The sequence below is a fragment of the Kryptolebias marmoratus genome, linkage group LG13, assembly GCF_001649575.2.
Source record: "Kryptolebias marmoratus isolate JLee-2015 linkage group LG13, ASM164957v2, whole genome shotgun sequence".
NCBI classification, from domain to species: Eukaryota; Metazoa; Chordata; class Actinopteri; order Cyprinodontiformes; family Rivulidae; genus Kryptolebias; species Kryptolebias marmoratus.
In genome coordinates, this window is record NC_051442.1 from 13,807,516 (window position 1) to 13,821,322 (window position 13,807).

General features: G+C 40.8%; 1 protein-coding gene across 4 annotated transcripts in view; it reads left to right on the forward strand.

The window, feature by feature from the left end:
• Positions 1 to 12,620, forward strand: part of LOC108248807 (disks large homolog 4) — a 58,802-nt gene extending 46,182 nt beyond the window's left edge. For all 4 annotated transcript variants that reach the window (XM_037979139.1, XM_037979138.1, XM_037979140.1 and 1 more), the window contains 9 exons: positions 2,281 to 2,457; positions 2,557 to 2,599; positions 2,680 to 2,710; positions 4,593 to 4,640; positions 4,770 to 4,871; positions 5,079 to 5,251; positions 6,655 to 6,767; positions 6,860 to 6,951; positions 8,591 to 12,620. In XM_037979139.1, coding sequence (XP_037835067.1) covers positions 2,281 to 2,457; positions 2,557 to 2,599; positions 2,680 to 2,710; positions 4,593 to 4,640; positions 4,770 to 4,871; positions 5,079 to 5,251; positions 6,655 to 6,767; positions 6,860 to 6,951; positions 8,591 to 8,697 — 886 coding nt within the window. In that variant the 3' untranslated portion in view covers positions 8,698 to 12,620. The remainder of the gene's footprint in view (positions 1 to 2,280; positions 2,458 to 2,556; positions 2,600 to 2,679; positions 2,711 to 4,592; positions 4,641 to 4,769; positions 4,872 to 5,078; positions 5,252 to 6,654; positions 6,768 to 6,859; positions 6,952 to 8,590) is intronic.
• Positions 12,621 to 13,807: the final 1,187 nt, after the last annotated feature.

The following is a 13,807-nucleotide window of genomic DNA, read 5'->3' on the forward strand; positions in this document are numbered from 1 at the left end:
CCATATTAGACAGGCTTCAACACTTGGTGTTTTTAAATCTCTTCTTAAAACACATTTATATTCACTGGCTTTTAATACATTGTGAGAATTGTAATGTTATTGTATTTTTGTATGTTTGTATTGAATGTTTATGTGTGCAGCACTTTGGTCAACAACAGTTGTTTTTAAATGTGCTTTATAAATAAATTTGATTTGATTTTTGATTTGACATAATCTGCATGATTACCACTGCAGATGATTTTAAAGTCACAAAAGGAAAAAAAAAAAAAAATCATACGTACAAAATCAGGCTTATAAAACAGAAAGTTAATAGGCCCTAACACGAGCTGATCTGTTAGAGGGGTCTTAAATATATAAACAGAATATGAAGATTAGAGGCGCAAAAGACACACATTTTTTCTCCATGTTTTAAGGATTTAGAAACTTATATATACAAATTTTTCAAAATAAACTATATAGCACACCCACAAGTGCAGAATTAAGTGAAAAATTTCACAATTCAATCAGCTTTAGTAGACATTATTTCACATTTTGACTGAAGTGGGGAATAAAGCTAATATTTCACTGTGCTGAGACTGTTGGGGACTACTCGCAGACACAAAATGTGCAAAAACATGCCTGGAATCTCAGTGAGTTTGTACTTATGGCACATTTGGAGACGTAAGTAACGTCAAATAAGTTGCGATGCTTCAATCAATCAGTCGAGCTTGTTAATTTGTCTCATACACAGAAGTACAAAGAAGGATTTGCATTGAAACAGGGAGGCACTCTGTCACAAAATTGAGTTAAAGATATTAAAATAGTGCAATAATTAGTCATTTTTAAAGATAAAAGGCCATAAAAGCAGTTAACAAACACACTCTAGGGTAGAAAATACTGCAGTGGGAGCAAAGTGTTAAGGTCAATATATAAATAAGTAATAATCAGGTAAAATGCCAAAGTTATTTAGGAGGTAGCAGCTTTGTGTTGCAGTGTCTGTGTGGGCAGACACTGCAAACAACGTGCAAAATTCTTCGTTGCACTTCAGTCACAAAGTGTCTTCAATGTGCCTCAGCTTTATCACAGTTTCTTTTCTTTTTTCCTTTTTTTTTTGCCAAATCCTCCCCAAAGTTGTCTCCCATTTCCTCCACCTTCTGACTCACAGAAACTAAAGTGAATATTTAAAAAACAAAATTTGCCGCACAAATTTTTTTCCCAGCGAGTTCAAACCTCCGACGACATGAAAGCAAAAGAAAACTGACGACACTTTCTAACGTTTTGAGACATTTTGGATACTCCCTTTGTTAATGCCGTACGCAATCTGTCGCCAACAGTCCAGTGAGCTACGACCTTTAGGTGTTTTTAAAGCAATCCAGTCTCCATGTAGAGACTCACCTTCTGCCAGAAGCCAAGAGCTCAGACTCAGAGTAAAGATGTGTGACGGGTCTGATAAGACGCTCCGCGCCTGTTCAAACACAGGCTGCTCATAAAGACGCAGCAGCTTGGATTTCGCTTGTGCAGAAACGCTGCCGACATCCCACACCTGATAATGCTCTCCATCACTGCGAGGAGTTTGGACCACCAGAGGTTCCTCTAGAACCCTTTTAAACTTTCTGCGCGTGGAAGAAAAAAGAACAGGAGGCGAGCCGTGATCAGCCCGTGCACACTCAGGCTGTGCGAAGTTTTGCAGAAACTACAAGTTCAGGAAAAGATTTCAACTTCCGATTATCCAGGAAATCAAAGGTCAAAAGCTGATTTCTAGGAAGTGAAATTTTAGTTTAGTCTTTAATTCAGAAAAAGTCAATTAGATGCAAATCTTATTTGAAGGAGCACTTAATTTGGATTTATGTGTAAATATGCTGGACCAGGTCAAAGTGTGATCCAGCCTCGTTTCATCCAGTCATTTATTCTTTAATCCTTTAGGGTTTTATTTATCCTGGGTATTCTATGCTAATGATGTGTTTAATGAATAGGAAGAATGTAAGAAAGGAGGATTCTTACTTTAGATGAGTAGTTTTCTTGTACTTTTCCTGAAAAACTTTGTCCATCTCCGTCTCATTACATTAATGCTCTGGATAATCAAATGTTGATGTGCCGCATTTCTAATTTACATACGTTTTTCCTCCTCAGAATTTCAATCACATGCACTTAAAAAGCTTTAAAGCAGTTGCGGCGTTTTCAAACAGCATGTAAAAATCTGTTTCCATTATGGACCTGCTGAAAGCAAGAAAGACTTGAAGTTGGCCGGGCAGAAGTTACAGTGATTGTCACTAAACTTCCTTCACTCCATGCGTCGCTCAGGGCTCTTTTTGACTACGACAAGACTGCGGACTGCGGCTTTCTCAGCCAAGCTCTGGGCTTCAGGTTTGGGGACGTGCTGCACGTGTTGGACTGCGGAGACGAAGAGTGGTGGCAGGCCCGTAAGGTCAGCCCACAGAACGAGGCCGAGGAGGTCGGCTTCATCCCCAGCAAGCACAGGTCAGGCACAGTTTCCCCCCGGCGGCGCGCGCGGCCCGAAACTTGCGTTTCACCAGCTGTTTTACGGACTCGGTCAACAAGTTGTGTCGTGTTTTACAGGGTGGAGAGAAAAGAGTGGTCTCGTGTTAACACCAAAGAGAGGGTAGGCTCACTTAGTGATACGGCTGGTTCTTCCAAACTGTTTCGGAGGGTTTTAATTTTCCACTTTGTCTCTGTTTACAGGACCACGGTCGAGACAACATGAGCACTCAGGGTGAGTAGTTTAAACTCTACAAGATCACGTCTGTTAAGCCGATTACTCAGAGGTGCCAAATTTACAACATTAGATGAATCACAACAACAAAACATCGCTTTACAAAACAACTTTGACAGTTCTGAGAAAAGCATCAACTTTTAGCGTGACAATATTTCCTCATGTTCACATTGTAAAATGTTTGAAAGTTATTTAAAATCACTGAACACCGTTTTTTTCATTTCCCATTTAAGAGCCTGGATAGAAGAAAATGAACATTTGCAATAAGCCCACTCACTGTTTTGAATCCTTTTATCTGCTTGTGGGTCGTTTTGTTTTTTTATTTAGTGCCAATAGCGTTTAAAGCAGCCAGTCTTGCATTTGATTGAACAAGACTAAAACTTGCTCTTATATCTGAAGAGTAAATTGCCCCCGCAGCAAATTAATTCAATAAAATACACAACCCTAATTAATCCTCAGATCTCACTCATACTTTAATGTTGCCATGACGTCAAAAAGCTTAATAATTTATGCGTACGGTCAGCTTTAGGTTTTTTTTTTTCTTTTACAGGGTTTCTTCCTGCTTTAAATGGGACAGTTGTGTTGCTTTTGGGCTGAGAGAAATATTAAAGGAATAGTTCGAGTTTTTTGAAGTGGGGCTCTCTGGAATGGTTGCAAACAATATCTTACCTGTTTCAGATAGGGCTTTGAACCGCCTCAAGTGGAAGAAGTAAAGTTTAAATCTGACGAGACTGATGAGTTAATGGCTAGTCCGAGCAAAGCCGAGACCAAAGTGGATTACTGGCCTCTTAAAACAAGCATCTTTCATGCAAATGCTGGTTTGTAAACCTTTACATTGCTGTTAGCATGTCATTGCCTAGTCACATACCTAGTTATTTGGTTATTTTTCTCATCTGAATAGCAGCAGCAGCTAGATGTAGCATATCTGGTGCAGTCTGGGACACATCCAGCAGGATAATACTAACATTTCTGCTGGAATAACTGTGTAATGCAGGGGGTAGGCAACCCTGGTCCTGGAGAGCCACCAACCTGCATATTTTCCTTGTTCCTCTGCTCCAACACACCTGATTTGAATCAATGGGTGATTAACAGGCTTCTGCAGAACATGAAGAGGTGATTTAACCACTGAACCAGGTGTGTTGGAGCAGGGAAACAAGGAAAACATGCAGGATGGTGGCCCTCGAGGACCAGGGTTGCCCACCCCTGGTCTAATACAAAACTGAAAAGAGGTGTAAAGATTTACAGAAGTGTTTGCAGTAAATTGCTATGAAATCTTGCAGATTAGAGTTGCTTTAAAGCAGCAGCAATCCGCATTGGTCTCAGCCGGACTCAAGTTTGCTGTTAGCTCATCAATCAGGTCAGAATCAAACTCTATTTCTCCAAACTGAGGTTGTTCACAGAGCTAACTACAACATTTAATATATTAAATGTTCACAACCTTTCCATAGAACCCCACTTCAAATATATATATCAGTTTACCGTCTTATATTAAGTTAGTTTTCTCTTTTGATCAAAAATACTGTAGCCATGATTGTCACTATTTGTTTGATTGCCACTCCCCCGGTTTCTCAATAAAAGCGCAACTATTCAGAGTCAGAAGATCCTTATTGACTCACAGAGTTGATTACCAGCTTCATGATACTAATTAAAAAGATCTTGATTGTTAGCGTTGCTCAACAGAGCCAACTAAAAGATACTCTGGATACTCCCTTAGGCAGTCATGAATTTGCAGACACGTGCACGAACAATACTCTAATGTTTGCCATAAAGTGTGTTTATGTTTATATATGAAATAACAGAAAATCAATGCGTAGGAATGGATGCTCAAAGCTGAATCTCGTTTCGAAACGCGTGGCTGAATGCTTCTTTGTTCTGTCACCAGGGAGAGATAAAACCCCCCACAGTTATGAGACAGTTACTCAAGTGGAAGGTAAGACCACACAAAAGAGCATTTAAAGCCCTCTATTCAAAGCTTAAATATGACATTTCATTTTTGTTTTGATTTCCCTTTTGTGACTGATCCCGCTCTCCTTTCTCCTTCCTTTCTCCCCCCGATAAGTACATTACGCAAGGCCCATCATCATTCTGGGTCCGGTGAAGGACAGGATAAATGATGACCTGTTGTCTGAGTTCCCTGATAAGTTTGGATCTTGTGTCCCTCGTGAGTAATTACGCTGCCACTCTTAAAGACTAATCTGTTCTGCAGGGTTTTTATTTTTTTATTTTATTTTATTTTTTTTTATTCGATGTCAATGCTGCCACCTGCAGCAATTTTACGGTGACATCTGCGGCAGAAGTAATTGCTTCAATTTTGAAATGCAGAGCGGCACGAGCCTCGTCTTTATCACTTTCGCTCTTCGTCTGACAGACACCACACGACCCAAGAGGGAGTACGAGGTGGATGGGCGAGACTATCATTTTGTGTCCTCACGAGAACAGATGGAGAAGGACATCCAGAGCCACCGGTTCATCGAGGCGGGGCAGTACAACAGTCACTTGTACGGGACGAGTGTCCAAAGTGTCCGCGAGGTGGCTGAGCAAGTACGTAGGAACGTGTTCTATTCTGAAACAGAAAATAGTGGCAATTATATTATTTCACACAAGTATAAGAGGGTTATTACATCCACGATCACTGTAAATTCTAAAATCATAAAACTGCTTTTGCATGATGTCAGACTCAAGGATAGTACGAAAATAGTTCAGATCTTCTGAAGTGGGGTTTTGTGCAAAGGTCATGAACAGTAAGTATCTTACCTGTTGTAGATTGCTCTTTGAATAACCTCAGTTTGGAGAAACAGGGTGTAATTCTTACCGGGCTGATGAGCTAACAGCTAATCTGAGCAGGGTGAAGACTGAAGCAGATTTGTGCCATCCTAAAGGGATAGTCTGGGGATTTTTGAAGCGATGTTCTGTCAAATAGCTGTCAGTAGTTAGTCCCTTATCAGTCGTGACAAGAGAACGTGTGGAGAAAAAGGCGGAAGTCTTCAGGCTTATTAAACAACCTTTTATCAAAAACAACATTCTGGTGTGAAAGAAAGCTACACTGGCTGGTATTAAACCTTGACATTTTTGCATGACACCGTTTGTTTAGTTTGTCACTGTTTTCTCAACCGAATAATGTTTGTTTTACTACACAATTGTATGTGTGCTGAGCATAGACCGTGTTTATTCCAATGGTGCTGAGGTGGCAAATGTACCAGCCTGCCTGGAGTTGATTAAACCTTTGGACTGACTAGACATGGTACAATCATAGCCTCAGCCCTACGGGCATAAAGACGGATGCAAAAATGTAGACATTTCATATTAGCTCATTTTTCACACCTGTGTGTCATTTTGGAGAAGGAGTTGTTTAATAAGCCTGAATAATGATATAAAACAAGCTTGGTTTGGTTAGCCATTAGCCTAACCTGGAGAAAGGCTTTTAAGGAAGGTTGAAAAGGTACCAACTACTGATAACTATTTCACAGAACATCACTTCAAAAATCACCAGACTAGCCTGTGTAAAATAAGTCCAGTCTCAAACATTTCACAGAGAAGAATGAAATTGGAAACTATTTTTCACATGACATGGTTATTGCAGTAGAAATGTTATGATATGTGCTCCAGGCTGAGCTGGAAGCTAATTAGCTCATCAGTTCTCTAAGAATTAAACTCTGTTTCTCCAAAATGAGACCCTTCAAAGAACTGCCTACAAGTTAGATGCTTACTGTTCATAACATTTTCAAATAGCCTCACTTTAAAGGATACTGACTGTTGCTCTAACTGCAAGGAGTTTATCAGAGTTTCCATTTTTTAAAAAGTGTTTATTTGTATAAGACTTAAATAATACAAGGTTTCTTCAGTGCCAAAGACTAGTGTGTCAGTAATAAGCTGCAGCCCTCCTAATTTTCTCATCAAACTATCAGTTTCTCATTATTCTTATCCTTGTTTGTGTGCACGAGCAGCAGGGGAAACACTGCATCCTGGATGTCTCTGCGAATGCTGTGCGCAGACTACAGGCAGCTCAGCTTCATCCCATCGCCATTTTTGTCCGACCCAAGTCACTGGAGAATGTTCTGTAAGTACCAAAGACAGATCCTCAAACGTTTAAGGAAGCGGTGGGGGGGTAAGCGTGTTTGGTAGTAAAGATGTTGCACGTGCCTTCAACAGAGAAATCAACACTCGTCTGACAGAGGAGCAGGCCAGGAAAGCAATGGACCGAGCCCTCAAGCTAGAACAAGACTTCCTAGAGTGTTTTTCAGGTAAGCGTGCACAGAAGCTGCGTGAACACAAGACCCGCGCTGGTGCAGAGAGCTCGTCTATCTGCACGCGTGCACTTTGTCCAGAGTTCATACTGACGGCCAGTACAAAGGCATGAGCACCTACAACCCCTACAACCGGTGCAGAATCACCATCTAACCTAATCAGAAGGTCTTTAAACTTTCTGTAAACCAGAGCAGCGAGGGGGAGGAAACATGCTAATGCAACACAGAAGGGCTCGGCTCAGAAACCGGTTCCTGAAAGCAGCATTTTTAGGAAAATGATTCAGTATGACAGATCTGTGGGAGGCAAAAGTTCACAAACTTTTGCTCTTCGTCTCTGACGGGACTTTAAATAAACAACCACGGCTCAGTCCTGAACATCGTCACGAGAGCCGACCACTTTCGCTCAGCCGTACCGTGATTAAGTTCACGACTTTAAATCAAGTGAATGTTGCTAAAATAATAACTTCGGCATCCAGTTGTTTGACTTAGATTTGAGGGTCGTTTTGTTTTGCTGCACGGTCCTTCACCTCCGGAGTCACAGATGCTCTGACGGTTTGTGTTTTTTTAAATCTCCGTGTGGTTTGAAATATGCTTCGTGGTATTATTAACCTTCTAAGACCTGAACTCTTTTTAATTTCTCTTTGCTGTTTGGGCTGATTGGGACCTGATGGGAATCAAGGAATGCCGAGCAGAATACGACGTCCACATACATGGACGCCAGGTCCCAGGAGGTTAAAGACAAAGCATTCAGGTCCACGTGTCTGGCTCAAATCACGTCTCACAGATCAGACAAAGAAAGAATGCACTCTTGTTTTTTTTATCTGGTCTCAAGAGTCGAAAACATTTTCCAACAACTCAGACTATGCTGCCTCGACCACTCAGGGGTATATAATCCTGGATCAACTCCATTCAGGGCATGTTTGACAATCTGGTTATGTTTTAGGTCATTTTTATTTGGCGATACAAATAAATCTAAACAGCTGACAAACTTTAATTTTTAAGAAGACATCAATGCAGATAGTACACTGTACTTACGCTAGAATTTGGGCCTAAATTAAAGCGGCAAACAAAAGCTCTTACATCTGAGATTACACTTCACTGCACTCCGTTTAAAAAATGAAACAGCAGGGTTTTAGGAGCAAGAGATTTGACATGTTTTGAGTTCTTTTTTTTTGTTTGTTTGTCTGTTTTTCACATTTCAGGTGCTTCTAATATATACGTTTTGCAAAACACAGAGAGTTAAATGCTCCTTTCGAGAAGGCGCAGTGCATTTTAACTTTTAAGAGATGCATATAGGGCAAATCTCAGCAGCAGCCGAAGTCTGGATCTGTGACAGATCTGAAGCTTCTGTCATATCCCAGATAAATGTGGTACAATGGCATTTTAGCAAGCAGTTGAAAGAACAAATGTGTAGAAATATTTGCAAAAAGCAAACACGACTCCTGTTGGATGTTTGGAAATGGATTTTCTGATGGATTTCTCCTTATTGCTGTTCAGAAATCTTTCAGTGCTTTCATTTTTCTTCCTCCTTTTATTTTTTTTACAGCTGCCTGTACAGTTTTTTTTTTTTTTTTTTTTTTGCCTTCAATCCTTGATTTGTTCTCTTTTCTCACACGCTGCCGTTTCCCGCCTGCAGCTGTCGTGGAAGGGGACAGCTTTGAGGAGGTTTATCACAAAGTAAAGACAGTGATTGAGGAGCAATCAGGGCCTTACATCTGGATCCCCACTCGGGAGAGGCTGTGATGCTGCACCCACCCGCCCCGACCGACCCGACCGACCCGACCGCCCCTCCCCGACAAAGCCACCGACCGCCACCGCCCTCCACCCCCACAGCCGAGCCAGCCTCGCCTGCCTGCGAAGTCCTCCAGCGAAGTCAGTGCTTCTAGGCAATCACTGCAGACGACACAGAGAGACAAACACGGGAAGGGACACAGCGAGGCGAAGGATACCAAATAAAATTTAAAAAAAAGAGACTTTTTCATAGCTGTACACACAGTGATGTGTAGTTAAACTGAAAGAGATCGTATCAGAATTCCACTTTAATGAAAGCAGGACTTGATATTGATCAGCGTTAAAAATGTACTCTGGTTTCGAGCTGTGACTGCACCCTTTAGTGATACCGACATCTTGCACATATCTGTATCTAAACCCAAACAGATGCATTCCCCCCCTACTCGATAAAAAGAACTAAATTAAGAGAAGCGACACATCGGTTTAGGCAGATTTAACTTGCACTTAGATGCCAGGTGTGAGACACGTGGCTCTCGAGGCATTTTGTCTGGACGTAAAGTATCAGGTCTGAGCAAAAGCAGAGCAAGGATGGAGCTCACACTCGACATTCACCCCTACCCCCCCCTGAGATAGAGGTGCTCAAAACGACGCCACCTCCTGGTTTTCTGATGTCTTCCTCTTCCTGTTTGTTCTGCCTTGTTTCCAAACAGGAATGTGGGAAGACCTGGAAAACAAGACGGCTGGGACCAGGGTTGTAAAGGGGCAGAAAGTTTCCGAGCATTTTTCCAGAAACTTTCCATGGGAAGTTAAGCTGGGGAATTTTTGGGGGGAAATATTCTAAATTGGAAACTTTACATGGGATTTATGGGAATTTATGGGAGTTGTGGGAATTAACTGAAAACTGGAGGTAATTTAAATAAATGTATCATGTCCAAACAGTTTGGTTTGTCATAGACGGATAACGTCACAGTCGAATGATGAGTTTGACCCAAAGTTTATGAAAGTAACTAAATTTAAATGACCTAATTTGCATATGATGACCTCCACTGGGTCACAACCAAACAACAAGTTTGAACATTTCTACAGTTCTCTTTTTGTTGCTGTAATTTTTTTTCTCTGAGCAAAACTATTCCTGCTGAATGATGTTTTTTATCTCTTCACATGGAATTCACATAAAAATAAAACGAAAACGACTAAATTGCACAATTAAATTGAAATGTCTAAATTTATGTACAGAAAATGTACATTTCCCTAATCAATTTGTTTTTGCTTTTTCTATAACTTTATCTTCATGAAAACAAAACAGATTTGCAGTAAATTACATTTCACAACAAAACTAACTACAACTCTGAACTAAACGTTTTACATCTTACTATTTCCATTTGTCCTTACATCTCTAGGTGACAGTTTATTGGTTTTTTAGGGTGTGGTACCTCTCCTTTCAGCTATATTTTAGTCAAGATCATGCTAAAATATGTTACCCCCCCAGCTGTATTTAAATACCCTGCTGAGGGAAAACCTCCAATATTGAATATTGAACCCATGAATTCCGATTATTTCCCTTGGAAAGTTTCCAACCCTAGCTGGGACCCACACCCTGCCGAGTCCCTCTTGTCCAGGAGTCTCATCTGATGCTCCTCTTGGTTCCTGGTGTGAACTTAAAAAAAATAACACCTCAGTAACCAAGACTGGCATCTCTTCCATCTCCCATCTTCAGTCTTTTCAAAGGCAAATGAAATAATTCTGATTTGAAAACTCATTTGTGCATGCATCCTCAACAAAGGTGGAGATGGCAGACGATAATGGGGGAGGGGGGGTTATCAGATAAAAATGAAGAAAGGTGGGTAAGGTATAACCTTCTTGTGAGGGAGCGTTTTTAGCATGTCTCGTGAAAGGAAGAAGAGGCTGGTCCCCAGCGAACCGGCTCTTTAGCCTCCTTATGCACACACACACACACACACATATATATCCACACACAACCTCACACCCATCCCAGTGACACTCACACACGTCCAGAGTTGTAACCTCAGCTGTAAACCTGGCGCACTCCTCTGTGGGACGAGGGGTGGCCGGGAGGAGGAGGAGGGGGGGTGAGAACCGGCTGTCTGACCTGCTCGTCAGAATCCAGGATGAATGTTATCTCTTTAGGCACAAACAGCTCTTAGCTCCACCGCGCCGCAGCCAACTCGCCGGTCACTCTTCCAAAAGACCCTCCTCCCTCCCCTCCGAGCAGACGTACACACTGTTTGCAGTGGCCGCAGTAAAAAAAGCCATGGCATGTGTGCGCGCGCGCGTGTGTGTGTGTTTGCGTCTGTGCGAGTGCGTGGAAACTCCTCTGTGTGGAGGGAATAGGTCTTCTTTTATTCTCTCTCTTCCACTTTTCTCTGCATCTTTCTCCCTCTCTCGAGTCCACACGAAATAAAGCTAAGTTACGTTTAAAATTGAAAAAAGAAAAAGAATAATAATAATTAATGACCTATATAAATATATACATGAATATATATATATAAATATATATCTTTTTTATGGCAATTTCTAACAGGACTAAGTCTGTAAAAAAAAAAAAAAAAAAAACATTAACAAAAAAAACATTTCCAAACAAGTTTCCATTGATTTATTTTTTGGGTGAAGTTGCATTTTGGTTGTTGAGTTTACTCATATTTCCCATTTTATTGTTGTAAAACAGCAAAAAGCTACGTGGAAAGGTTTAGAAAACAATAAAAAAAAAATATGAAGAACTCAACCGTTCAAGGTGATGTAAAGCAGACCTCCCACTCGAGCTTTGAACTGACATATATGACATGTTTGAAAAACTAATTGAAAAACCATGTGCAATGCAGCTGTGTGTCTCTGAGCGTGTGTGTGTGTGTGTGTGTTTGCGGGTGAACGAAAGTGTCTGTCATGTATAAAATATAGATGATTCTATATGAGGAATATCCATCCTTTCTAACAGCTTATGGTGGTTATGATGTATAATACATAAATGAGTGCTTGTGTATGTGTGTGTGTGTGTGTGTGAGAGAGAGCGAGAGAGACACACACACATGAAGATGTAGTGCAATACTGCTATGATGTTATGCAATGAAGATGGTTTTATGTGTAAGATTAAGAGTATCTATAAAGTTTGCACTAATATCAGCGGGACGGAGAGCGAAATGACTTGAGATTAAGATTTCAAGAGCATGCATTTGTATTAACTTATGTGTTCTGAATTATAAGAGTGAAGGTTTTGTTGGAAAAATCCATATTTATTGTTTGTTTTTATTTTGTTTTGTTTCGTTTACTTGCTCCTCTCAGCACAAGGTGGAACATACGAGCCAAACGAATATCAATTCTGCTTCACCTTTATTTATTTAGAAGCCTCACTTGGTCCGTTCCAAGTCTAAATTTCTTTTTATTGTTTTGCTTTGTTTTTTTCTCCACAATGAGAGAGCTTTCGGGGCTGCAAATGCTGTAAATATGATGTTGGGTTTCAGGTTCACAGATCTAATTATCTTATCAGAGCCACGGCCCAGTTTAACCTCTCTCAAACTACATGTACACACTCTGGGTGGGCAACACACACATGGACACACACAGAATATTAGCATGTCCACACATGCATTTACATTTACACACTGATGGAATCACAGAAACGACAACACGCTCATGAATTGAACGATGTGTTTTCGGTTTCTTTCTTTGAGGGTTCAATGTATTTCTTAATATCTCTCTCTCGCAGCCATCCGTATCATAGTGTGATATTCCTTATAAAGTATATGAATTTTTACAGAAAAGACTGATGACAAACGTTACGACAGAGTTACCTGATGCAGAAAAATATATTCAGTAATGACAATATGAAGCAAAATTTAAAAAGATGTTCCAGTTCAGTGAAGCGCTTGTTGTAAAATAGCTTTAAGTAATAAAATTAATTTAAAAATGCTTTCTGAAAATGGACTCAGACGGCTGTTTTGTTTTTGTTTGTTTGGGGGTTTTTTTCCGCCCTTTCTTCACATTAATGGTTTTATCCCTCACAGCTCCACAGGTGGACGTCAACAGGACCACCAGAAGAGGGCGCTCATTCTCTAGTTTCAGCTGCTTACACAAGCTCCTTTCAGCTGCGTTTTTTTTTTTGCACAGACTTGCTCTGGTTTCTTTTTTTGGGTGATGGCTTTCCTCTCTGCACTTCCCTCCTCTCGTCAGGGGAACCATTTTCTTGTTGGGAAAGAAAGCACACAGAGCGTCAGCTAAAGGGTGATCCTGCAGACATTCAGACTGCTGCTTTTTCCAGCACATCTAACTAACCTGCACAAATGTTGAATCTGAACAGCTAAATCTGTCCTTCAAATAGAAAGAAAAGGCTGATCCGACTGAGATAAATGCAAGTTTTGTTTTTGAGATGCCTAAATCAAATGTCTCTGACGCTGGTTGTGTCTATTGTAATATTTATGAATCTATTTGGTATTTATATGCTCATGAGTCACACAGTGTTAAAACCAACTTTAATTAAAGGCCTAGCAATCCTTGAAAGAATGCATATCGCCCGCCGTCTCTCATACCACAGTTTTAAACTGAGATCGTCCATCTTCAAAGATAATAAAAGTCGTTTTGGTCAAATCTTTAAAAAAAAAAACTACGTCATGCACTAGCTCAAACGATATTATGAAATCTTGTGCGATCTGTCACTGTTCAGAGTACGTGTTGTGAAGCATTCTCAGCTACTACCACGCCAAATTTTCTGCGAAACGGACCGAGCTATCCCCATTTTTGTTTTGGTTAAGGCTGAATATCTGCGGCAGCCATGCTGAGCTGAGCTGACTCCAAAGGTTAAACAGCTGTAGACGTACATCTAATGATTACTTCCTGGGTTTAAATCAGCGCCGCTCAGTGGTTCATGAGATTCTTTTGCCAACACGACAGAGAAACAAACTGTTACCTAATAAGTCTATTTCGGCTCGTCTGCAGGTAACGAGCTCTAAAGGTTCTGCTCCGCTGGCGGCAAAACAAGGAGGAGAGAGATGAAAGCTTGTAGAACTTTTATTCCTCTCTTGGCAAGGCGAATAGCGTACAACCAACTTCACAGCTAGCGTCTCCCGAACTAACTCGCCCAGCTCTTCTTCTTCTTCTCTCCCGTTGCTCT